The 24,236-nt window shown below is 43.6% G+C and overlaps 1 protein-coding gene across 4 annotated transcripts in view; it reads right to left on the bottom strand.

The window, feature by feature from the left end:
• ica1 (islet cell autoantigen 1) overlaps positions 1-24,236 on the bottom strand; it is a 164,663-nt gene that overhangs the window by 45,457 nt on the left and 94,970 nt on the right. For all 4 annotated transcript variants that reach the window (XM_068004038.1, XM_068004052.1, XM_068004031.1 and 1 more), the window contains exon 9: positions 7,994-8,094. In XM_068004038.1, the coding sequence (XP_067860139.1) occupies positions 7,994-8,094 (101 nt within the window). The remainder of the gene's footprint in view (positions 1-7,993; positions 8,095-24,236) is intronic.

Below are 24,236 nucleotides of genomic sequence, written 5' to 3'. Positions count from 1 at the left end.
GACCTGCGTGTCCCGTGTTTTAAGTTGTAAATGGACTCGGAGCATTGAAGGCTGTCCATTGTTTATAATTGGCGAGTATCTGTGGTTTCAAGTTGCAGCTTGTATCTGTTCTAATGTAAGTTATTTGGGACTGTCAATAAGTGTCCGTGTTTTGCAGGTGTTCGTTTTTTGTGAGTATCCGTTTGTACAGGTTTCACTGTAATGATATGGTGGCAACATAGGAAGATAAGAACAGGAGTAGACCATTCAGCTCCTCAAACTTGTTCTGCCATTCAAAAGATCATGGCTGATCTGTACCTCAACTCCATTTACTCGCCTTTGCTCATATCTCTTGATACTCTTACCTAACAAAAATCTGTCGATCTCAGTCTTGAAAATTTCAATTAACCCAGCATCCACAGCCTTATGGAAGAAGAGTTCCAGATTTCCATTACCCTTTGTGTGAAAAAATGCTTCCTGATTTCACTCCTAAATGGCCTAGCTCTAATTTTAAGATTATATTCTCTTGTTCTGGATTCCCCTACCAGAGGAAATCATTTCTCTGTATCTACCCTATCGAATTTCTTTATCATTTTAAAGACCTTGATTAGATCACTCCTCAACCTTCTAAACATTAGGGAATACAAAGCAATTTCAAGTAACCTGTTGTCATTTTTCACACTGAATGTCCGACATCCAGTACTGGATGAGCAAAAATTTCCTCCAACTAAATAGTGGGAAGGCCGGAGCCATTGTCATTGGTTCCTGCCGCAAACTCCGTTCCCTAGCCACCGACTCCATCCCTCTCCCTGGCCACTGTCTGAGGGTGAACCAGACCGTTCGCAACCTTGGCGTCTTATCTGACCCTAAGTTGAGCTTCCGATCACGTATCCGCTCTATCACAAAGACCGCCTAATTCCACCTCAGTAACATCGCTCGTCTCCGCCCTGCCTCAGTTCATCTAGCTCAGCTGGATTTACTAGAATGATTCCAGGGATGAGGGACTTAAATTACGTGGATAGACTGGAGAAGCTGGGATTGTTCTCCTTGGAACAGAGAAGGTCGAGAGGAGATTTGATAGAGGTATTCAAAATCATGAAGGGTCTAGATAGAGTAGATAGAGAGAAACAGTTCCCATTGGTGGAAGGGTCAAGAACCAGAGGGCATAGATTTAAGGTGATTGGCAAAAGAACCAGTGTATGAATATGAGGAAAAACATTTTTACACAGCGAGTGGTTATGATCTGGAATGCACTGCCCGAGGGAGTGGTGGAGGCAGATTCAATCATGGTCTTCAAAAGGGAACTGGATAAGTACTTGAACTGAAAAAATGTGCAGGGCTGCGGGGATAGGGCGGGGCAGTAGGACTAGCTGGATTGCTCGTGCATAATGCCGGCGTGGACTTGATGGGCTGAATTCCTTCTGTGCTGTGACATTCTATGATTCACTGCTGAAACCTCATCCATGCCTTTGTTACCTCTAGACTTGACTATTCCAATTCTCTCCTGGCTGGCCTCCCACCTTCCACCCTCCATAAACCTGTGCTCATCCAAAATTCTGCTGCATGTATCCTAACTCGCACTGTCCCGTTCTCCCATCACCCCTGTGCTCCCTGACTTACATTGGCTCCCACTCCGGGAACGCCTCGATTTAAAAATGATCATTGTTTTCAAATTCCTCCATGGCCTCGCCCCTCCCTATCTCTGTAACCTCCTCCAGCCCTATAACCCTCTGAGATCTCTGCGCTCCTCCAATTCTTGCCTCTTGTGCATCCCCGATTTTAATTGCTCCACCATTGGCGGCTGTGCCTTCAGCTGTCTAGGCCCGAAACTCCGGAATTTCCTCCCTAAACGTCTCGGCTTCTCTACTTATTTCTCTTCCTTTAAACCTACCTCTTTGACCTAGCTTTTTGGTCACCTTCCTAATATCTCCTTATGTGGCTCGCTGTCAAATTTTGTTTAAAAATGCTCCTGCGAAGCACCGTGGGACGTTTTATTATGTTAAAGGTAATATATAAATGCAAGTTGTTGTTGTTGTCATAACTGAGCACATGGATTCACAAGAATTTTGGTTTTTGCTAGGTTCTATTATAAGAAAGCAAGGCAGGTCATAAATACCTTCATTCTCTTACTGAAGACCCCCTGATGGTGCAATGGGTAAAATGACCTTCATGGTGTAGCTATGAACCGTATAGGGCAGGAAAGTTGGAAGTTAGCTGATCTCAGCCAGGGTGGTAGTGGGGGTGTTAACATTTTTGCCATTGTTTTTGGGCTAAGGATGGAGGAAAACTAAAAAAATACATTGGTCCCCTCTGCAAGTTCACATGTGGATGTGTTCTGAGAACAAGATCAAGGCTTAGCTGTGATGACACTCATTGTCATATCAACTGACACTCATTTTCATTTAGATGAGTGAAGACCGCTGGTACACTTGGAATCATGAATCACTACCTTCAAGAGTCAAGGGAGTAAATAATGGGGAACATGCAGAAAGAACTTTGCTGCTGTGCATTATCAGGTTTTAAGTCAGAGGGTATGCCTTGTGCTTTTACAAAGAGTTGAATGAGCTACAATTTAGGCATTTTTCCAATTACATCTTTAATCCATGGTGCTGTCATATAGAATGCAGCGAGTTACAAAATATAAATGAAATCTTTTTTTGTTCAATTTTCTGTCAAACATATTTTCCAAATATTTCCTAAAACATTCTCACAAACACAAAATGCATTATTTATTTCTGCCTCATAAATAATGCAGCAGTCTGAATTCTCATAAATACATGATTCAAATACTTTGCAACACTTCAATGCAGCTTCTGCTGAGGAATTTTTTTGTTCAGTGTAAATTTTAATTGTAATGGTAAACTGTGCCTTGATCCAAGCTAATATAACTATCCTCACCGCAAGAGCATCAAAATAAACAAATTACTCTACAAAAAATATTCACATTATGCAGTTCCGTAGCATAATTTCACATCAGATATGCAAACTCTTATTCAACATGAAATTGCAATTTTAAGGTCTAAATATGATTCTGACAACGTTGTTACACTAGACCAACTTGCAAATATTAATTTCATACTAAATATAATAACTGACTAAACAGCTAAAAATAAAGAAATGTAAAACAGTTGGGCTAAAGCATCGATGATGCGTGCATTGTGATGCTCCGTGTCACAACATATGACAGCCAGTAGGAATACGAATACCTGATAATTCAACATTTGTTTCATCAGTATGAACAGGATGCAAGATCTGTTGGAGCTTATTTTTAAAATTTTTAGGCATTTCTCTACCTGTCTGCCAAAGATATTCTTCCAATAAATGTCTGTTGCAATAACTGCGTTCTGGCTCCCGTGGGAGTGACATAAGCTGTAGCCACACCATTCTGCAAAGCAAAATACCAAAAACCATGGAACTCGCACCAGAGACTACAGCGTGAAGTGCCACCTGCTGCAGTGTGGCAGTCTGTACTTGATCTCTATTGAGGCGCAGTGATTGACTGAGAAAGGCACCATCGTCTGTCTTGGCAAATTACAGGTCTTCTGATGAACAATCCCTGCCTAGTGGCTCAGTTTCTTGCCACCTGGACCTGGGTAAACACTTGCAAGTAAGTTTTTCAACCAAACACTTCATGCATTTGGAGTCATGGGGGAGATTTTCATCTGCAGCATAGATCGGGAGGGCGGAGGGTGGAGCATCTGCTTCATCCGCCCGATCGATTTCAGTGATCTGACCTCATTGAAATATGAATGCCGAGCTACCGGTGCTAATCATGTTGCATACAGGCAGGTGTCCATTTGGGAGGGCCTGCCACTTCTTAAAGCCAACCCTCGCCTCTTAAAGGGGAGCTGCAGTTTTCATTGGTGATGTGTAGAGCAGCTGGCATGATGTCGATGGCTAGGGGACCATGATTTTTAGACATTGCGGTGGAGGTGCTTATTAAAGAAGTCAGGGCCAGGAAGGAGCAGAGGGATTCCACAATAAATAAGCCAGCATGCATGTAAAGAAGAGGTTGAGCAGGTCAGTTGCCAGCATCATCACTCCCAGGGCCTGGTTGCAATGCTGGCAAGGGTTTAATGAGCTTATGCTGAACACAGCCCTGCCACACTACACTTTTCCCCAAGAACTACCAATCCTTCCCACCCCTGCTGCACAAGCCTCTCCTCTAATCACAACAGGGCACTTCACTACACCTATCTTTTCTTACACTCACACACTCAACATCTGCTACTGCTCTCAAAACTGGCACAACCCACATTCTGCTTTTATTTATCTTGGACTTGGATTAATTCCCATGCTTTTGTTAAGTTCTTTGATACTTCATATTGCATACATTTTCTATCATTCAACAACTTCCCCCTCTTGCACATACTTACTGCTTCTTTCTCTCAGCATGCCCACTATGCTAAGTTGCTTCACACATCTTCACAACCCTTTCACATGCCACACACTAACCCACTCTTACTCTTCTTGCAGGACAAGCTTGTACACAACAGAAGGGAGTCTGAAAGAAATGGGGGAGGTGCAGTAACGTTGCAAACTCTCACTCCAATGCAGAATGCCACCATTGACATCACTGGCAGAGGGAGGGACGACACGCAGTTATGGAGATGGTGAAGCTGGAGGCCACTGCAGCAGGATGTTTGGCCATTTTTACTTCCTTTGCATTTCCACCTAACTCTCTAGCTCGCACACACATACAAAACATGCACTCTGGGCATGTATTGCACTGCCTCACATCTGCAACTGCTTACACTTGCCATTAAGTCTTATCCCTTGTCCCACTAAACAGCAGCTTCAAGTCAGGAAAGGATGATCCAACAATTTCATTGCTGAAGCACTGATCTCTCAGCTGGAAGTTGAATCTTAATATATTATGTATTTAGGGCAAGGAAAGGCCATCAGGCCCATACACCCTCACCCAATATTTTATTGGATATCATCATCAACCCTTCTTCTCCCTTTAACTCCTCTGAGAGGTACTAAAACACAGTGACCTGTAGCTAATTCAGGAATTTGCTGTTAAATATTGCTCTCCGACCCCTCAATGGCAGTCAGGCAAGTCCCAAACCCATTAGTTATTACCTGGAATAATTAGTCTCACCTTAAATATTTCGTGATCACAACATTTTTCAAAAATGCATCAAATACTTTTTTGAAGGTCTACAAAGAATCAGTCTTCATTATCACCGCTCAATCCAGTTACACAGGTCAATCACCCTTTGAGAAAAGTAAAACTTCCAAACTTCCAAACTCAACCCCTGCTTTCTCAGTTTATTGCATGGCCCCTAGTTCTACCCAGCCCACTACCTCAAACACTGTCTACTTGCATGTTGCTGATGCCCTTAATCATTTTAAATGCCTGAATCAGTTCCCTTCTATGTCTAAGCCTCTCTAGTGAACCAAACCCAAGACAGGGAGGTAATTTTGACTTTGGGCAAGTGTAAAACCGGCGATATCAGATCAGGCGCCCGTTATACATCTCTTCCCATTTACATTTCAGAGATATATAATGAACGGGTGGCTGATGCGATATTGCCAGTTTTACGCTATTGCCCAAAGTCAAAATTACCTCCATGTAGTCAATGCTCTTAGGCTGGGGATCATCCTTGTTGCCCTTCTCTATAACTTCTTCACAGGCCCCAAAATTCCACAAAGTGAACTGCATCAGATTTGCATTCATGAGTCTTGAGTTGAGCCTGCTGAAGTTCTGCAGAGCTGAATCCTCCAGAATTTCGAGGATCAGCTCATTTGCATATTCATTTTAGGATCCTTTGATACAAATATCATCTAAAATGGGAATCATGTGCTCAGGGTGCTTAGAAATTAGACTACAGCCTTTAAAAAGCTAACTCTGGCTGAAGATTACAGTAGCATGTTGAGTGAGCAGCAGGTTAGTAGCATGCTGCTTTGATCACTCAGTTCACTGTTAGCTGGCTGCACTGGATGGCTCATGTGTGTTTTTATCACTCTTGTCAAGAATGTTTGTTAGTCCAAGGTGTGGCACTGACAGCCAAATGAGGGACAAGGGCACAGCAATGGGGAACCAAAGAAAAGCATTACACTTTTCTGAGAGAGACCTCCAAACCCTCCTGGATAAAACTGAATAAAGGATAGACGGACTGCTGGGTCTCCATGGAAGGAAGCCACAGAAAAATGTCTCTTGTGCCATGTGGAGGGATGTGGCATTAGCACTGAGTACCAAATCTCTCACTAGACCCTCAGAACAGCAGGCCATGCCACAGGAAGTTGAATAACCTGACCAAGCCAGGCAAGGTAACACACTGGCCACTCTTCCTTTTCTTCCTTGGGCACCAGCACAATCCTTACCCTCTAAAATCAAGAGCTGCACATCTAACCCTTCACACTGCACTCTCCTTAAATGGGATACTAACAAGGGATCTTATGGTATGTGTTGCTGTCTCTTTTAACAGCAATTACTTGCTTGAACAACCTTAAATCTGTTCCTCTAATTTAGCAGGATGATACCACCACCTCTGTTACATCAGCTGTCCAAAGACACCTGGGAGCCAGTCCTAAATTGCTACCCTTACTTTGTTGATGCTTGGGATGAGGCCAATAGAGTGGTAGTTGGCTGGGTTAGAGTCTTCCTGTTTTTTGTCGATAGGATGTACCTGGACAATCTTTCACATTTTTGGGTAGATGCCAGTATCATAGCTGTACTGGAAGAGCGTGGCTAGGGCAGCAACTAGTTCTAGTGCACAGGTCTTCAGCACAACAGCCGGGATGTTGTCAGGGCCCATCAGGGCCGACTCAACCTCTTCTTAATGTCACATAGAGGGAATTGAATTGACTGGACACTGGCATCTATGACGGTGGAACATTGAGAGGAGGCTGAGTGGGATCATCCACTTGGCATTTTTGGCTAAAGGCACTTGCAGATACTTTGGTCTTCTCACTTGCACTCACATGTAATTAAATTCTGACTTTCTTCTAAAGCCTGACACAGCTATTCAACTGGCCACTGTTGTTCCCTAAAGAACATTGTGGGAACATGCAATGTGCAAACTAATATTGGGGGAGTGTTTCAAGCTGCCATCCTCTGTCAGTGGGAGCAGTGAGAGGTTTTAGGGAAGGTGAAAGCTGTGTCAAGCCTGAATTTGGGTTGTCTGGTGCTAGTGTTATAAAGGGCAAAGGGCTGTGTAAAGATAAGGAGGTATCGTACGTGCATATGCAGCTGGTCCAAGAGGTAGTCTGTGTGTGTGCAGCAGACATGACATTAGGCAACACATATTTAGAGATAAGTATAGCAGTCTTTTACCGTGGCAAACTTCTTGGAGTGTTGAATTTCTTCCTCATCTGGGACGAGGACCTCTTCATTGGAGAAACTGCATTCACTTGCTCGGCATCTCCTCCCAGGCATCCCTGAATTCAGCTTGTTGAGGGGAGTGACCACCATATCCAAAAAATGTCATTTCTCCTTACTATCACCTCCCTCAGCATGACCTCAAGGGCACTCTCAGAAAAGGGAGCTGTCCTCCCTCCCTCCTAGGAATTGGTGGACTCCGTGGCTCATTTCAACACAATGCACAGCAGAAAAAGTAGAATTTCTTAATTTGCAGACAACAGGAAGTGTATCTGCAGCTTTAAGGGCTGTGCCAACATATTTATACTCTGCATAGGAAACCCAGCCCTCCTCCCGCTTCTGCGTTCCCAGCATTTAATGCAAATCATGCTGAGAGTGTACTACTTATATTCAGAAATCCTGGTGAAGTCCCCTCTGTGCATTGGAAATATGAAATACACTGACATAAATGTACTTGTGTTGCCTATTTGTTCAGAATGGAATTTCAGCCCTACAGTAAACATTGCAGGAAATGAAAGCTTGGCATCATGAAGAATTTAAGGCTGGATCCTTCTCTCCAAACTTAAGTCAAGTTACAGCAAGAATGAGACTATTCACATAAACACACAAATCAAGTCTTTTGTAACTAGTCCAGTTGAATTTTGCTCCTTTTCCTTAAAATATATCAATAAATGTTCTCAAACTTACTCATGATCCTTATCAAATGCATCCCTTGCCACATCACTCTTTGCATCATTATCTTCCAGTGATGCTTGCTCTATCAATTTGTTTACAGGTCCTTGCAAAATCTGTAAAACAGAAATCACATTATTTTTAAATTGCATGGTATTCACAGAATATTGTATGTTCGCTATAACTCACAGACTACGGTATAGCAAGTTGGTACACTAAGCCGCTGCGCAACTGGGATCAAAATAATGCACTATAGGGTCAATGCAATGAAAATTATGTTTCTTTGTCTTGAGAGGATGTATTTCATAATAGATGTGTTCTCAGCACAAAAAAAAGGTCTTATCTGCTTGTTTAGGTGGAAATAAAAGAACCCATGGCACTATCTGAAGAGCAAGGAATTATCTTCATATCCTGACCAACATTAATTCCTTGATCAATACCACCAAAGCAGATGACTGGTCATTTATACTATCTGCTGTTTATGACCCTTGCTTCCGCTAATTGGTTGTTTATTTGCCTCAAAACAAGTGACTACACCTTAGAAGTAATTCATTGGCTGTGAAGTGCTTTGGGACATTACAGATGTTATATAAATGCAAGTTTGTTCTTTCTTTCTGAGTGAAATTTAAAGTGCTACAATAGGGTAACAGAAATTATGAAAGGCTTTAAAAAGGCTCAAAAGGCATCTACACTCATTAGCAACTTTTTCCAAGACTGAAAGGAGAGATTATGAAAAGACAGGCACGACTGAAATAAGAGGAAATCCAAGGTGCAGGTATGAGTCTGGCACAGAAGGAGGCCATTCAGCCCATCGAGCCTGTGCCAGCTATTTGTAGGAGCAATCTAGTTAGTCCCATTCCCCCGCTCTTTCCCCGTAGCCCTGCTAATTTTTTCCCTTCAAATATTTATCCAAAACCTTTTTAAATGCCATGATTGAATCTGCATCCACCACCCTTTCAGGCAATTCATTCCAGATCATAACTACTCGCTGTGTAAAAAGGTTTTTCCTCACGTCGCCTTTGGTTGTTTTGCCGATCACCTTAAATCTGTGTCCTCAGGTTCTCGACCCTTCCACCAATGGGGACATGGGAGGGCCCGAGCGGTCCAGCCAAGGCTGGTGTTCAGGCTCGTCAGGTTCCTCTCTCTCTGTCCCAAGTAGCAGACGGACATTTTAAAAAAATACTTACTTTATCTAAACCCATCATGGTTTTGTACACTTCTTTCAAATCTCCTCTCAACCTTCTCTGCTCTAAGGAGAACAACCCCAGCTTCTCCAGTCTATCAACATAACTGAAGTCCCTCATCCCTGGAACCATTCTAAATCTTCTCTGTCGTCAAGGAATGAAACAGTGCAGCATCCAAGTCCCTGTTTGATAACTGCTGAAGTGGAGATGACGCTGCCGGAGATAATTCGAAAATCTAGGTTGTTCAGTTTAACAAACAAACAATGGTTAGTCCAATAGCATTTTCAACCCCTGTGCCTTTGAAAGAGCTATCCAATTAGTCCCACTCCTCTGCTCTCTCTCCATAGCCCTGCAAATGTTTCCTTATATTTAAATATATATACAATAGAAATTCTATCATCTATCTCCTTGAAAGGGAAAATAACAACAGGTAGTGAATCTAAATGCTAACAGTTTCACTATTATCAATTGTTACATACACAGTTCCCCTCTGTCTCGATACGAACAGTGGGAACTAGCTAAAGTCTGTCTGCCTTTCTAAGAGGATTTGAGTTTGTTCAATTCAACCTATTCAGTGGACTGTTTCCAGTTTACTCCTTTTTGTACTCCTTGACCTTTTGCCAAGCTCGTTAGAAATTCATAACCACCTGTCTCATTTACTAAACAGGCTGTCATGAAGTGTATATATATATATACATATATATCTATATAAACATTCTCACAAGCCTGTTACCAGGGGGCAACAACAACAAACTTTGCACCACCTGCAACAAAATAGTTGTGAGGTAACAAGTGGTTTTTTCAAAATTTCACGTATTGTGCCTGATTTAGAGGAGCTACCAAACCAAAACAAACATTTTTCTGATGCTCCTGGCATATTGCAGATCGCAAGCTGGAAGCACCAGGGGTGGGAAGAGGGCCTTAATATCAGACACCAGGGGCTCGATTTTAGCACCCGCGATCGGATGCATTCCTGGCGGGGGGGCTACGAAAATCAGGGATTCCCAGGGTGGGTCCGGAGCCCGGCTCCAACCCGCCCTATTTCCAGGTTCCCCACTGACGCGCTGACATGCGCGCGCAACCCCCGCATGTGGGACTCCCGTCGACAATTAAAGCCGGCGGGGTGCCACTTAAGGTATTTATTTTGGTATTTCAGGTCGTTTAGAAACCTGATTAACGTGATATTTTCGGAGGGTTGGGATTTTGCAAACAACTGGGACTGTTTCCCGTACTGGGGAAAACACTCCCAGTTCAAATGGACGTGTTGCAGCCATCAGCCTGTGGCAGCTGCAAAGGTCCATTTGACAGGTTGGGGGGGGGGGGGGGGGGGGGGAGACCCTCACTCATTGCAGGAGGCCACTCTGTCACTTTGGACAAAGTTTGGCCTCCACCACCCTCCTCCTAACAACAAAATTCACCAACTTGCACACTTACCCTGGTGTCCAGACACATGTACCTACCTTGCTGACTCCCTCAGATGTACATCTTCCGGATGGGAGCCGCCGTAGCTGCAGTCATGACCTCCTCAGAGGGCGAACAGCATCACCAGCCTCGCCGGCCACGCCGTCTACCTCTGACACGTGGAGCTCCATAACACAGTGTTGTGACACATCCACCTGCACAGCAGGAGGGAGGGCAACTGCAGAGAGAGATGCATCGCAGAAGGCACTACCCTCGCCCCAGGGTCCACAGACCGAGGCTCAGTTTCCTGGACCTCTCTGAGCAGCAGTGCACACGGAGGCTCAGAGTCACTCGACATGTAGTCGTGGACATCTGCAGCCTCCTTCATGCCGAGCTGCTCCCGGCTGGCCCGAGCACCATCTTCTTACCTGTCGCTGTCAAAGTCACCACTGCCCTCAACAACTTCTCCTCCGCATCCTTCCAGGGTGCCACCGGGGACATCGCCGACGTCTCTCAGTCGTCTGCACAAAAGAGCCCTGCAAATACACCTACACCCACTCTGCAGTGACACAATGGGTGGCATCAGGTGTGGGTCTTCATTGTGATCCTCAGGAAAGGGCATTATTGCACAAACCAGACAAGATTCGCAAAGACGTGACAGTAGTGGTGCCAATATATGTAATGTGAGATGATCAGAAATTAAATATAAGTAAAAACCACGACAAACCCTCAAACACCCTTGTGCATCCCCTTCATGCTCACGACACGTTTGCCTTATGCTGCCTACTGCACATATGTGATGCATGCCCTGTGGCTGCAGCACAGGTAGTGGCAGGTTGAGTGAGGCTGACTGTGAAAGAGATGCATGAGAGGGTGAGTATGAGATAGAGCCATGAGATTGTATGAGGATTGGGTTGAGTGGTAGTGGCGGGATGAGTACTGGCGAGGTGAGTAAGTGCAGGTAAGATGAGGATGAGGTTTGAGTGGGTGTGAGGAGTGATGTGACAGAGTAGTGTTGGCAGTGCAGAAGGAAATGTGGGGTGGGGGCGGTGATGTGGCAGACGGAGTGTAGGGGAATGAGTAAGTGTACTCACTTTGGCTGACCTACTTGGGTCATTGCAGCACCTCCTGCACTGTATGCAGGTGCGCGATATGTTGGTGGTGCAGGTGACCTCCTCTGCCACCTTGACCCAGGCCTTCTTGGTGGCAGAGGCAGGCCGCTTCCTCCCGCCCGCCGGGGGGGGGAAGATATCTGTCCTCCCCCTCCTCCTCATCCCATCCAATAAGAGCTGGAGTGAGGCATCATTAAACCTGGGAGCAGCCTTCCCCCTGGGCTGCTCCATGCTGTAATTTTTCCTATTTCCTGCAGCATCAGTCAGTGGAGGACTGCCCCTTTAAATAGAGCTCCTCCAGTTGACAGACCTTACTACGCATGTGCAGTCCACCCGCCGTGCAGCTCAGCAGCGGGGAACCCGGAAGAACAGGTAAGTGGATCCAATCAGCCTGTGATTGCGCGCGGAGCAGACTGATTTCACTGGGCGCGTTACCCACGCGCCCAATCGACCCCCCGCCGCGAACCCGCCACCCTGGTAATATCGAGTCCCAGCAGTCAATGAAGGGCTGTTGGCTGTCATTGAATGCCAACGGGTTTTCCAGGGGAAGTGGATAAGTGGCAGCAGGAAGCAGGGGAGGGGGGCAGGAGTGTCATGCAGAGTAAATTTATTTATTTTTAACAAGGCTTCCCCTTGAACTCCTGTTCCAAATGAGCACTATGTACCTCGAATTCTGCTCAGGAGCCTAGTGTGCTTAGCACTGCCCAATCACATGCGGCTGTGCTGAACCCATTGTGTGTGTTGAAGAACCCAGGCCTCTGCCCCTGATAACATGGGCAGCAGATGCCCCGATGCCGTTCAGACATCCACCATTGTATTATCGGCCCCAATCCACTTTGTATACCTCTCTTCCCCACGTTAATATCGGTCATTAAAAAAACACACGTGATCACTCGAAATAAGTTCTGGCAATAGCTTGTGGTGGAATAAGCCACTGCTACTCACTACACGGTATAAACTATGCATGTATTTTACATATAGTAAATTACTTCTAAGTCATTACTATGCCCCCATCTTAAATAACTGATAGGTAGGCCTTGATAATGCTATTATCTGCTATTAGTGAACTATTGGTAAAATTTTCACTGCATTAGTTGTAAATAAAAAGCAAGAGAAGCAAACGAGGAAACAGAAAGCACTAAATTATAATAAGTATTTCTATTGCTCTTTGGGAACTTTTCCAGTTTATGGGGAGGACTTGCACTAAAGATGTAATTAAAATTTTATCTAAAATAGGGTGGTAATAGTAGGGGACTTTAACTTTCCCAACATTGACTGGGACAGCCATAGCATTAGGGGCTTGGATGGAGAGAAATTTGTTGAGTGTATTCAGGAGGAATTTCTCATTCAGTATGTGGATGGCCCGACTAGAGAGGGGGCAAAACTTGACCTCCTCTTGGGAAATAAGGAAGGGCAGGTGACAGAAGTGTTAGTGAGGGATCACTTTGGGACCAGTGAACATAATTCCATTAGTTTTAAGATAGCTATGGAGAAGGATAGGTCTGGCCCAAAAGTTAAAATTCTAAATTGGGGAAAGGCCAATTTTGATGGTATTAGACAGGAACTTTCAGAAGTTGATTGGGAGAGTCTGTTGGCAGGCAAAGGGACGTCTGGTAAGTGGGAGGCTTTCAAAAGGGTGTTAACCAGGGTTCAGGGTAAGCACATTCCTTATAAAGTGAAGGGCAAGGCTGGTAGAAGTAGGGAACCTTGGATGACTCGGGAGATTGAGGCACTAGTCACAAAGAAGAAGGAGGCATATGACATGCATAGGCAGCTGGGATCAAGTGGATCCCTTGAAGAGTATAGAAATTGCCGGAGTAGAGTTAAGAGAGAAATCAGGAGGGCAAAAAGGGGATATGAGATTGCTTTGGCAGATCAGGCAAAGGTGAATCCAAAGAGCTTCTACAAATACATAAAGGGCAAAAGGGTAACTAGGGAGAGAGTAGGGCCTCTTAAGGATCAACAAGGTCATCTATGTGCGGAACCACAAGAGATGGGTGAGATCCTGAATGAATATTTCACATCGGTATTTACGGTTGAGAAAGGCATGGATGTTAGGGAACTTGGGGAAATAAATAGTGATGTCTTGAGGAGTGTACATATTACAGAGAGGGAGGTGCTGGAAGTCTTAACGCGCATCAAGGTAGATAAATCTCCGGGACCTGATGAAATGTATCCCAGGACGTTATGGGAGGTTAGGGAGGAAATTGCGGGTCCCCTAGCAGAGATATTTGAATCATCCACCGCTACAGGTGAGGTGCCTGAAGATTGGAGGGTAGCAAATGTTGTGCCTTTGTTTAAGAAGGGCGGCAGGGAAAAGCCTGGGAACTACAGACCAGTGAGCCTGACATCTGTAGTGGGTAAGTTGTTAGAGGGTATTCTGAGGGACAGGATCTACAGGCATTTGGAGAGGCAGGGACTAATTCGGAACAGTCAGCATGGTTTTGTGAGAGGAAAATCATGTCTCACGAATTTGATTGAGTTTTTTGAAGGGGTAACCAAGAAGATAGATGAGGGCTGTGCAGTAGACGTGGTCTACATGGACTTCAGCAAAGCATTTGACAAGGTACCGCATGGTAGGTTGTTACATAAGGTTAAATCTCATGGGATCCAAGGTGAGGTAGCCAATTGGATACAAAATTGGCTTGACGACAGAAGACAGAGGGTGGTTGTCGAGGGTTGTTTTTCAAACTGGATGCCTGTGTCCAGCGGTGTGCCTCAGGGATCGGTGCTGGGTCCGCTGTTATTTGTTATTTATATTAATGATTTGGATGAGAATTTAGGAGGCATGGTTAGTAAGTTTGCAGATGACACCAAGATTGGTGGCATTGTGGACAGTGAAGAAGGTTATCTAGGATTGCAACGGGATCTTGATAAATTGGGCCAGTGGGCCGATGAATGGCAGATGGAGTTTAATTTAGATAAATGTGAGGTGATGCATTTTGGTAGATCGAATCGGGCCAGGACCTACTCCGTTAATGGGAGGGCGTTGGGGAGAGTTATAGAACAAAGAGATCTAGGAGTACAGGTTCATAGCTCCTTAAAAGTGGAGTCACAGGTGGATAGGGTGGTGAAGAAGGCATTCAGCATGCTTGGTTTCATTGGTCAGAACAATGAATACAGGAGTTGGGATGTCTTGTTGAAGTTGTACAGGGCATTGGTGAGGCCACACTTGGAGTACTGTGTACAGTTCTGGTCACCCTATTATAGAAAGGATATTATTAAACTAGAAAGAGTGCAGAAAAGATTTACTAGGATGCTACCGGGACTTGATGGTTTGACTTACAGGGAGAGGTTAGACAGACTGGGACTTTTTTCCCTGGAGAGTAGGAGGTTAAGGGGTGATCTTATAGAAGTCTATAAAATAATGAGGGGCATAGATAAGGTCGATAGTCAAAATCTTTTCCCAAAGGTAGGGGAGTCTATAACGAGGGGGCATAGATTTAAGGTGAGAGGGGAGAGATACAAAAGGGTCCAGAGGGGCAATTTTTTCACTCAAAGGGTGGTGAGTGTCTGGAACGAGCTGCCAGAGGCAGTAGTAGAGGTGGGTACAATTTTGTCTTTTAAAAAGCATTTGGACAGTTACATGGGGAAGATGGGTATCGAGAGATATGGGCCAAGTGCAGGCAATTGGGACTAGCTTAGTGGTATAAACTGGGCGACATGGACATGTTGGGCCGAAGGGCCTGTTTCCATGTTATAACTTCTATGATTCTATAATTTATCTTTTACATACTTTGGAGAAAAGACAAATATAGGTAGAGCAGCAGACAAAAGCAAAACACTATACAGATATATGGATGTACAACATCCATATATCGTTTTCCAAGCTGGAAAACAAAGATAAGCACTGCCCTTGCTACAGCAAGATTCAAAATGATGTTTCCAGCCTTAGGCATCTAACTTCATGTCATTTGTTTAAACAGCCATTTCAGTGGGCATTTTGGTACCTTACATCCAGCATTGTAAGTGAACAGTGTCAATTGGAGATGAAATGCAAACTTAGGGAATGCCACAACATGTCTATTGCTAAAGGATTCTGAACCACAGGGTTGATGTAACTAATTTTTTTTAAAAAAAACTGGCTCTCCACTGCATGTGTAACATTCCACTGAAATGTCCAAAAATCCTATGCAGAATTTTAGCAGACAATAAATAATGAAACTTCTTCAGTATCTTACACTACAATAGATCACCGAACAATTGAAATCAGTAACACATAACTGTCGGGAAAAACTCAAAGATAAATTAATTAACCAACACTCGGAAAAACTAATTGTGATAGAATTTTCAGCTGTGGGATCTCTAGTCTTGACAAATTCATCTCCCTTAGAACATAAACAATCGCAGGCCTAACCGAGCACTTTTGCTCAATAATAAAAACAGAAAATGCTGGAAAAGCTCAGCATTTGTGGAGAAAGAAACAGAGTTAACGTTTTAGGTCGAAGACCTTTCGTCAGAACTTTTGCTCAATATATGAGTTAGACTTTTCAACTAGGTGACTTGTAGCCATGACTCAACATACAACTTGTGACGTTTGCATCAATCTCTGCAAAATGGTACTGACAGATTCGTCTTTTCTCCTGGAAGCCTGTACATAATCTCTTATATCTGCTGAAGTTTGTTCCATTAGACTAACTATAGCAACAGGATAAGTACATTTTTGATCCAGAAAGAATCAGAGCAGTGCTAATTCAACAATGTAGTCTTAATTCAGATTAACAGACAATTCAAATGCTGCTGGCATCCTTTCAATAGGGTTCCCTAATGGAATTGAAACTGTCCTATTTATCAGAACATTCATAATAAAAGAACTATCTTGTTTGACTGCAGATTAAAGTGTTTAAAAAAAATTAAAAATAAATACGGTAACAAAATCCTCACCTACTTTACACTCTTATCTGCAGGTCGTTTGACATTTATATACTGATATACATATTTTAATACCACCAAATCTGCTGCGATGTTGCTTATGGTGAGTTGGAGGATATGCTATTTTATAATGACAGATGTCTCACCCCGTACAACCCACAACGTACTGTAATATAGTTATCTCTCGTGGCATTGCTGATGGACAAAAACACAAATTACATGTCTCTCCTTTAACTGCATCACTGCTTCTTTACCACTGTGTAATTGTTTTTGTGTCATACTCTGCATCTTTACTTTTTTCCATTTCTCACTTCCCTGTATGGCCGTCACATTCTTTTCTCACAGTGGTGTCTGCATCACTCTGTCTGACTCCTTCTCTCAGTTGTGGCAAATAGCATAGATGTATTTAAGGGGAAGCTAGATAAGCACACGAGGGAGAAAGGAATAGAAGAATATCCTGATAGGGTTAGATGAAGTAGGGAGGAGCACGTGTGGAGCATAAACGCCGGCACAGACTAGTTGGGCTGAATGGTCTGTTTCTGTGCTGTAGTTTCGATGTAATTCTTTCTGTCTCGTCTCTCCTCCGTTTTCTCTCCTGTATGTCTCCAGCATGTGTCTAGTTCTCACACATGTTCATTTACCAATGTCAGCAATGGAGGGTGCTGTGATCCTGGCTCTGGCATTTCATATTAAATCTCCAAAATTCTGATTGGGGCTAAGGCAGAAACCTAATGAACTCCTGTAAAGGTATCAGCAAATGTGGCGGATTCGATTTCACCCTGTATTCTTCAGTTAGCCATTTCCTGGTGGGGGGATATGGATGAATCTTCTGCCTGACTCCCCTACGTCAAGGGGTTATGTCTGGATGACACAGAAATTTGAGTTTGACATTTGAAGTGTAATGGACAAGAAATACACCAGTCATTTAAAAAAAAAATTGTGCTTGCATTGTGGCAATGCTGGCAAAATTCCCAGCACCAATCTTCTGCACCAGTGTTCAGTGAGTGAGCAGACATGTTATTCTGCAAATATCCTGGCCCTTGTATTTTGTGTTCCTGGAGAGAACCTTTGTTTCATTTTACTTTTTCTTAAAAGCAAGACACAGAAATATGAGTATGACACTTGACTTGTGACACAGGAATAGGACTAAATGTACCTTTTTATGATATTAAAAGTTAGATATAAACATGTAAGCAGCAATTTTACTAGTCCAAGGTGCTGGCAGGAAGTCTCACCCACTGGCAGGGCAAATCAGAAATTCTGGCATGCACAGCCCATGATTTTCTGATCACTAATTTTAATTAACTTAATGCAATCTGCACAGATATGCGCTCTGCAATATAACTTGAGTCTGATAACTGCATCTCGCTCCACCAATACGAGTCTGAATCTTGTAACTACGGGCATACTCTTTGCAAAAATTTCTACTGTGAATCCAATTTCAGTGTTAAATCTTTCTATCAGCAGTACACGTCTCTCACTGCTAGTGCTGACAGACATACTGTATTGAAAAGAATTCACAGAACTAAGCTAGGGATTGATATAGAAAAACACAACCACGAGAAAGATCAAAGAGCTGGGACAGAACAAAGCGTAGCTAGAAAAGAGATCAGGGAACCAGGACAGAGTGAAGATCGAAATCAAACAACTTGGAGGAAGATTAAACAGCTGAGGTTAGAGCTCAGTGCAAATTGGACAGCAGTCTGGAACGTAACAAAATACAGCTATGACATAATGAGTCCTATTCAGGAGAGATATCACTAAACCTGGATAAAATAAGACAATAGGCAGAATTTTCCAAGAGCCCATGGGGCCTCACATGTAGCTCATCATTAAATCCTGGATGCACTGCCCACAATTTTCCATCTATAGAAATCAATAGATGAAAATTTGTGGGTAGCATACCCCTGATTTTCTGATAAGCTGCCTGCTGCTTGCAAGGTCCTGATCTTGGTGCAGGTTCTTGGAAAATTTTGCCATATATATAGATAAATAGATAGATAGAGAGAGAGAGAATGTGCCAGGGAGTGTGAGAAAGAATTTTTAAAAAGAGTAGTGTGGTAGCAGAGAGGAAAATTCACAGGAAAAGTAAGTGCTAACAAGAGAAAGAGCAGTGTGAAAAAAAGCACAGACACGGAGGGGAAGGGAGAGAGAGAGAGAGACTCAAAGTGAAGAAAAACTAACATGACACTCAGCTGAATTGGTTTGGTTCGGATATTAAAATGTGAATTATTTTCTATCTGCAGTAGCCAAGACATAGGGGGTAATTTTGACTTTGGGCAATTGTGTAAAACAGGCGATAGCACATCAGCAGCCCATTTTACATCTCTCCCGATTTTCATTTCCATTGAAGTCAGACGGAAAGCTTAGACATCCCACGTCCCGGGCTTCTCCCCTCCCTCAATCGCGAGGCCCTCTCAAAGTTCATCACGGTGACTTATCTGAGTGCTGGGGACTGTTCCTACGGTCTCCGGAGGCAGTCTCCTGCTGCCCGACATACCGCTCCCCCCAGCTGCCGCTTCCTGCTGGTCTTGGATTGGAGACTGAGGAACTTTTGCAGATGAGGCCTGGGCGTTAAAATTTCCCGGGCCTCACGCTGCGGAGATCGGGATAGTTTGCCATCCACCTTACTACACGGCTGCAAGACTGCCAGCCTAAGTTAAAATCAGGGCTGGTGTCTCTGAAAAGATAGAAAGTTAGATGGAGCAGTGTCTCTGTAAACTGGATCTGTAGAGGGTAGAGTGCCTCTGTAAATTGGGTTGTGGGACTGGAAAGTGGGAGAGTGACTATTGAAGTAACTTTTGGGGAAGTGGTAGTCTGGTTAGTCTGTTGAAAAAATTAAACACCATTTTCTTCTTTAAGATGAAAAATCTATCAATTCTGAAATACAAAATCTTAAAATTAACTGAGCTTAAAATTAAAAAGCTCCTGTAACTCCTAGAAATGCACCTTCAACTCTTGAATTTTTTTCTTCAGGATTTCATGTATTTCAATGTTTTTCTCCCTCCAATGCAAATAAAGGAACGTTGCGGATTAATTTCTGTAGAGTTTCTCCTACTCATTGCCGTAACTTCAGCAGGAGAACTGCGGGAAACCTGGCAAAGCAGCATAAATGGTATTTTCTGGGGCTTCTGCAGCTCTTGCACCAAGGTTATGGCGGATGAACGAGAGAACCCCTGTGGAAATTCACCCTCGCTGTGTTTACCTACTACTTAAGGTACAAAGCCCATGTAAGTTCATTGTTTTCATGTCATTGGCTTATAAGCAGATCTGTTCTTGAGTTGTCAGCTTTTTGGAAGCTGTAGAAACTTTTTTTTTTATGGCTGTTCGGCAGCTTTTGCAGGTTGGCATGTATGATTCTCATTGCTTGCTCAATTAGTTGTCTGTTAGTTGTAATACCAACTAGCCTACAAGAAGCTGTACTGACAAAACTTATCTGTTCCTGCAAACACGTTTAAAAAAAAAATTAACTTTCATTTAATCCAGTGTTCTACTAGAAAGGATATTATTAAACTAGAAAGGATATTATTAAACTAGAAAGAGTGCAGAAAAGATTTACTAGGATGCTGCCGGGACTTGATGGTTTGACTTATAGGGAGAGGTTAGATAGACTGGGACTTTTTTCCCTGGAGAGTAGGAGGTTGAGGGGTGATCTTATAGAAGTCTATAAAATAATGAGGGGCATAGATAAAGATAGTCAAAATCTTTTCCCAAAGGTAGGGGAGTCTATAACGAGGGGACATAGATTTAAGGTGAGAGGGGAGAGATACAAAAGGGTCCAGAGGGGCAATTTTTTCACTCAAAGGGTGGTGAGTGTCTGGAACGAGCTGCCAGAGGCAGTAGTAGAGGCGGGTACAATTTTGTCTTTTAAAAAGCATTTGGACAGTTACATGGGTAAGATGGGTGTAGAGGGATATGGGCCAAGTGCAGGCAATTGGGACTAGCTTAGTGGTATAAACTGGGCGACATGGACATGTTGGGCCGAAGGGCCTGTTTCCATGTTGTAAACTTCTATGATTCTAAGGAAATTAACCTCTAGGAGTCACAATGAAAAGTTTACATTTTAAAATTGGGCTGATTTGCTATACATGGTGTATAACAGAATGCTGTTTTATTAAGTCTGTGTTTTTTCTTTTTTTTTTGCAAACAACCCATAGCACTTTTTAAATCCTATGGTTCACTACATCTGTTTGTTCACTGAATGGTGTTAGTGTGCTGATTTGCAAGGATATACGGATATGCTTATGAGCATACCTCACTATTTGCAGGCTCTGGAGGAGGAGAATTAGAGGAGGCATGTCAGACAGGTGCATTTTCACCTTAGGCATTCTATTCGGACTCATCCTTAGGCCGCTACATGTGTAGAGGGTCAGGCTCTCATATCTGGACATATCTGAAGACACCTGAATGCAAACACTAAGGCCCCGATTTTAACTTCCCCCGCCTAGCGAAAACTGGGTGGGAGGGGCAGTTAAAATAACGCGAGTCACTTACCCCCTCCGATCCCATTTCCCTCCCGGGGTGTCCCCATATTAAGCTGCTCTTTTGAACAGGCAAGCAGGACACCCGCAGGAAAGAAGCGGGGGTTTAATTTTAAATATGCAGATTGGGTCCAATTGATGTCTGTAATATCAACCTGAGGTCTGAATGAGGGGCAATGTCGGTTCTGCCGTCGGGCAAAACCTGCCAGAAGCCGGATCCTGGGCCAGAAGGTTCGTTTTATTTGAGTTTTCTTTGTGGGCCAGGAGGGGCCAGGGACCACCCCCCTTCCAATCGTGGCCAAACTCTTCCTCCTGCTCCCCCCTCCTGATCCCTCCCACGCATTCCTCCCCCCTCGCAATCATGTCGACATCCTTCTCCCTACTCCCGATCGTGCCGGCATCCTTCTCCCCTATCCCGATCATGGCTAGAGCCTTCGCCTCCCCGCTAACTGTAGGGGACCAGCCAGCCAGGCTGTCATTCTGGCCAGGTGTTGGGTGGGAGTCTGCAAACTTTTATTTAAGTGAGGCCCTCCCGTTAATATCAGTAGGTCCTCCATGACCCGGTCTTGCCAGGTTCTCCACCCGCTACCGGGCTCCACCGCACCCTTCCCGCCCCATTGTTAATATCGGGGCCTAAGATTCCCAAAGGAATTATGCACAAGTAGTGGAGGCAAAAAGCTCTGGAATTATTCAAAAGGCTGTTGGATGCTTTTTATGGGGGGGGGGGGGGGGGGGGCAAGTAGTTTCCTATGGAAGGATGAGCTGGATGGGCCGAATGGCCACTGCCCTCTCTTTAATGAGGAGAAGTAGTAGGAGAGGAAACATTTAAACTAATAGTTGATTCATCTAAACAAATTGATTTTAACAGAGTTTTGATTGTAACTAGGCTCCACTGCAGTAATTCAAGCAGACTGAGGCAACTAGCCAAACTTCGCAGATCAATAATCACAAGTCACGAAACTGTCAGAGATTTTGCACAAAAGTAGGACATTATGATTGATGGTAAAAGGAATTATTTCCTTATTTTAAATCAGATATTTTTGTTCATTTAATGCCATCCATTTATTTTTAAATAGAAGTACATTCTCTTTCTTGTAATAATGTTGCTCTACTCTTTTTTTCTTAAATTACTTGGAACAGAGTGAAACCCACAAAGAGCATGATTTTCCCAGCATGATAAAAACGCTACAGGAAAACCAGCAGCAACAGATTTTCGCAGCAGGAGAGGTACACAATACAAATAATCTGTATTGTCATTTTTCACACAATGGGGTAAAACTTGGCAAAGCAAATCTAAAGCAATTGCAATTTTCTCTTCCCTCTTTGCACTTAACTTTACATACAAGTTTACATGGTATTCTCTGTACAATTTTATTGTCTGATAACAAAGTTACAAAACTAAGATTGTAAATATGTCTGTGTAAGAAAACACAAAATATGGAATAAGAAAGGCCACTGGGCACATAAAGATCCCATACAATTTGCAAGGTTATGAACTCTTCCCAATTTATTTGATTTCTTGAAGGAGAGTGACTACTGGCGAAACTTCCAAGATGATAAAGCTCTGGATCTTCTCTCATACTCTAAAGATAATTTAGTGAAACTCCAGGATAACAATCGAACATCAGATTAAATTATTCGGCCCTTGTGTTTTCAGAACTAAACTACCCGGCCTGGAAATCCATCTGGATTTCAGGTGAAGTGGTCTGCCACCCCAAAAAAAGTGGCTGCTTCGATTTGCCTCTACTGATCCTACCATTAACCTGGATTTTCCTGCTCTGAGCCTGTCCTGCCTCATGTTTATGAAGGCAGAGGGGCAAGGCTTTGTAGTTCCTGTTATTTCCCGGTCTTTCTGCTGAGTTCCTGCCCCTAGAAAGCACCAACTGTATAAATAGGGTGTGCTGAGCCGGGATAAGGATTGTGAAGTCAGTGCAAACCAAGTTCCTGCAGGAGTTTGAAGACTGGAAGCGACTTCCATTACTTTACAAGTTATCAGGATCTAAACATAGTTGCTGCTTTTTGCAAAGAATTTTAAGACAGAACAACCTTGTATAAAAATGCATTCCCCTCTTGGAATTTCAGTGTTCCTATGCTTTGAGGAAGAGAATGATGAGGACACAGAGGAGAGGAGGAGGGAAGCCCTATCATGTATGTAGGCACCAACACTAGAGGACCTACAGACCAAGGAGGTCACATATGGAATGCACCTGAAGGCAGTGAGAGAAGCTGTGGTTTCCTCCAGAAGCAGTTAGTGAGTTATGCCAGCTTTTGCCACCAGACCTGAAATCTCCTCCTACCTGGGGCACAGACTTGTCAGTGGCTGTAAAGGTAACAATTTTTATGCCACTGGAAGTTTCCTGGCAGCCTGGAGTAACACTCGTCAATCATCAGTGCACCACTGCATTAAACAGTTAATGGATGCCCTGTTTAGCAAGCCACAGATTTCATATCCTTCCCGATGGACCCACCAGAGCAGAGAGACTGAGCATTGAATTTTATCCAATGACAGGATTTCCACAAGTACAAGGTGTCGTTGATGCCACCCAAGTGTCATTAAAGGCCCTGTCTGAACATGTCCTAAATTTTTATCAAGAGGAAGGGTTTTCATTTTGTGGATTTGCAGCTTGTGAGTGATGTCAGCCATATCATTTTTGCATGTGAACGCATACTACCTGGAAGCTGCAATGATGAATTTCTTTTCTGACAAAGATACCTGCATTGTTCAACCAGAGAAATGTGTCAGGGTCGTTGCTTGGAGACCAGGGTTTCCTGCTTCAACTGTGGCTGACGATACCACTGTGTCATCCGAGGACCAAGAGCGACAACAGTTTCAACAAAGTCTTAAGTGCTACATCATTATTGAATAGCCCACCGATATTTTCAAGTCCCACTTCTATTACCTGGATAGATCAGTAGAGCCTTACAGTACACTCAGCAAGGGTATCAAAAATTATTGTAGCAAGCTGTATGTTGCAAAATTTTGGGGTCAGGAAGAGATTGGACCTTCCATCTGCTGAAGATGAAGAGAAACGATCAATTCCCTCATCGTGACAAAGGCACCCAGGAAAGACAGCAGATTATTTACTGTTGCAGGCCGGAGATTGGGCAATGTTTTGAAATTACATGCAATGATGGCCCTGAGGAAGACTCCAGCAAAAGGCCTTCAATAAAGTATGGCCTATTAGACTCATGACTAAGGTCAGAGCAT

The sequence above is a fragment of the Heptranchias perlo genome, chromosome 2, assembly GCF_035084215.1.
Source record: "Heptranchias perlo isolate sHepPer1 chromosome 2, sHepPer1.hap1, whole genome shotgun sequence".
NCBI lineage: Eukaryota > Metazoa > Chordata > Chondrichthyes > Hexanchiformes > Hexanchidae > Heptranchias > Heptranchias perlo.
The sequence above is the reverse complement of the archived record's forward strand: the minus strand, read 5'-3'. Positions and strand labels throughout refer to the sequence as shown.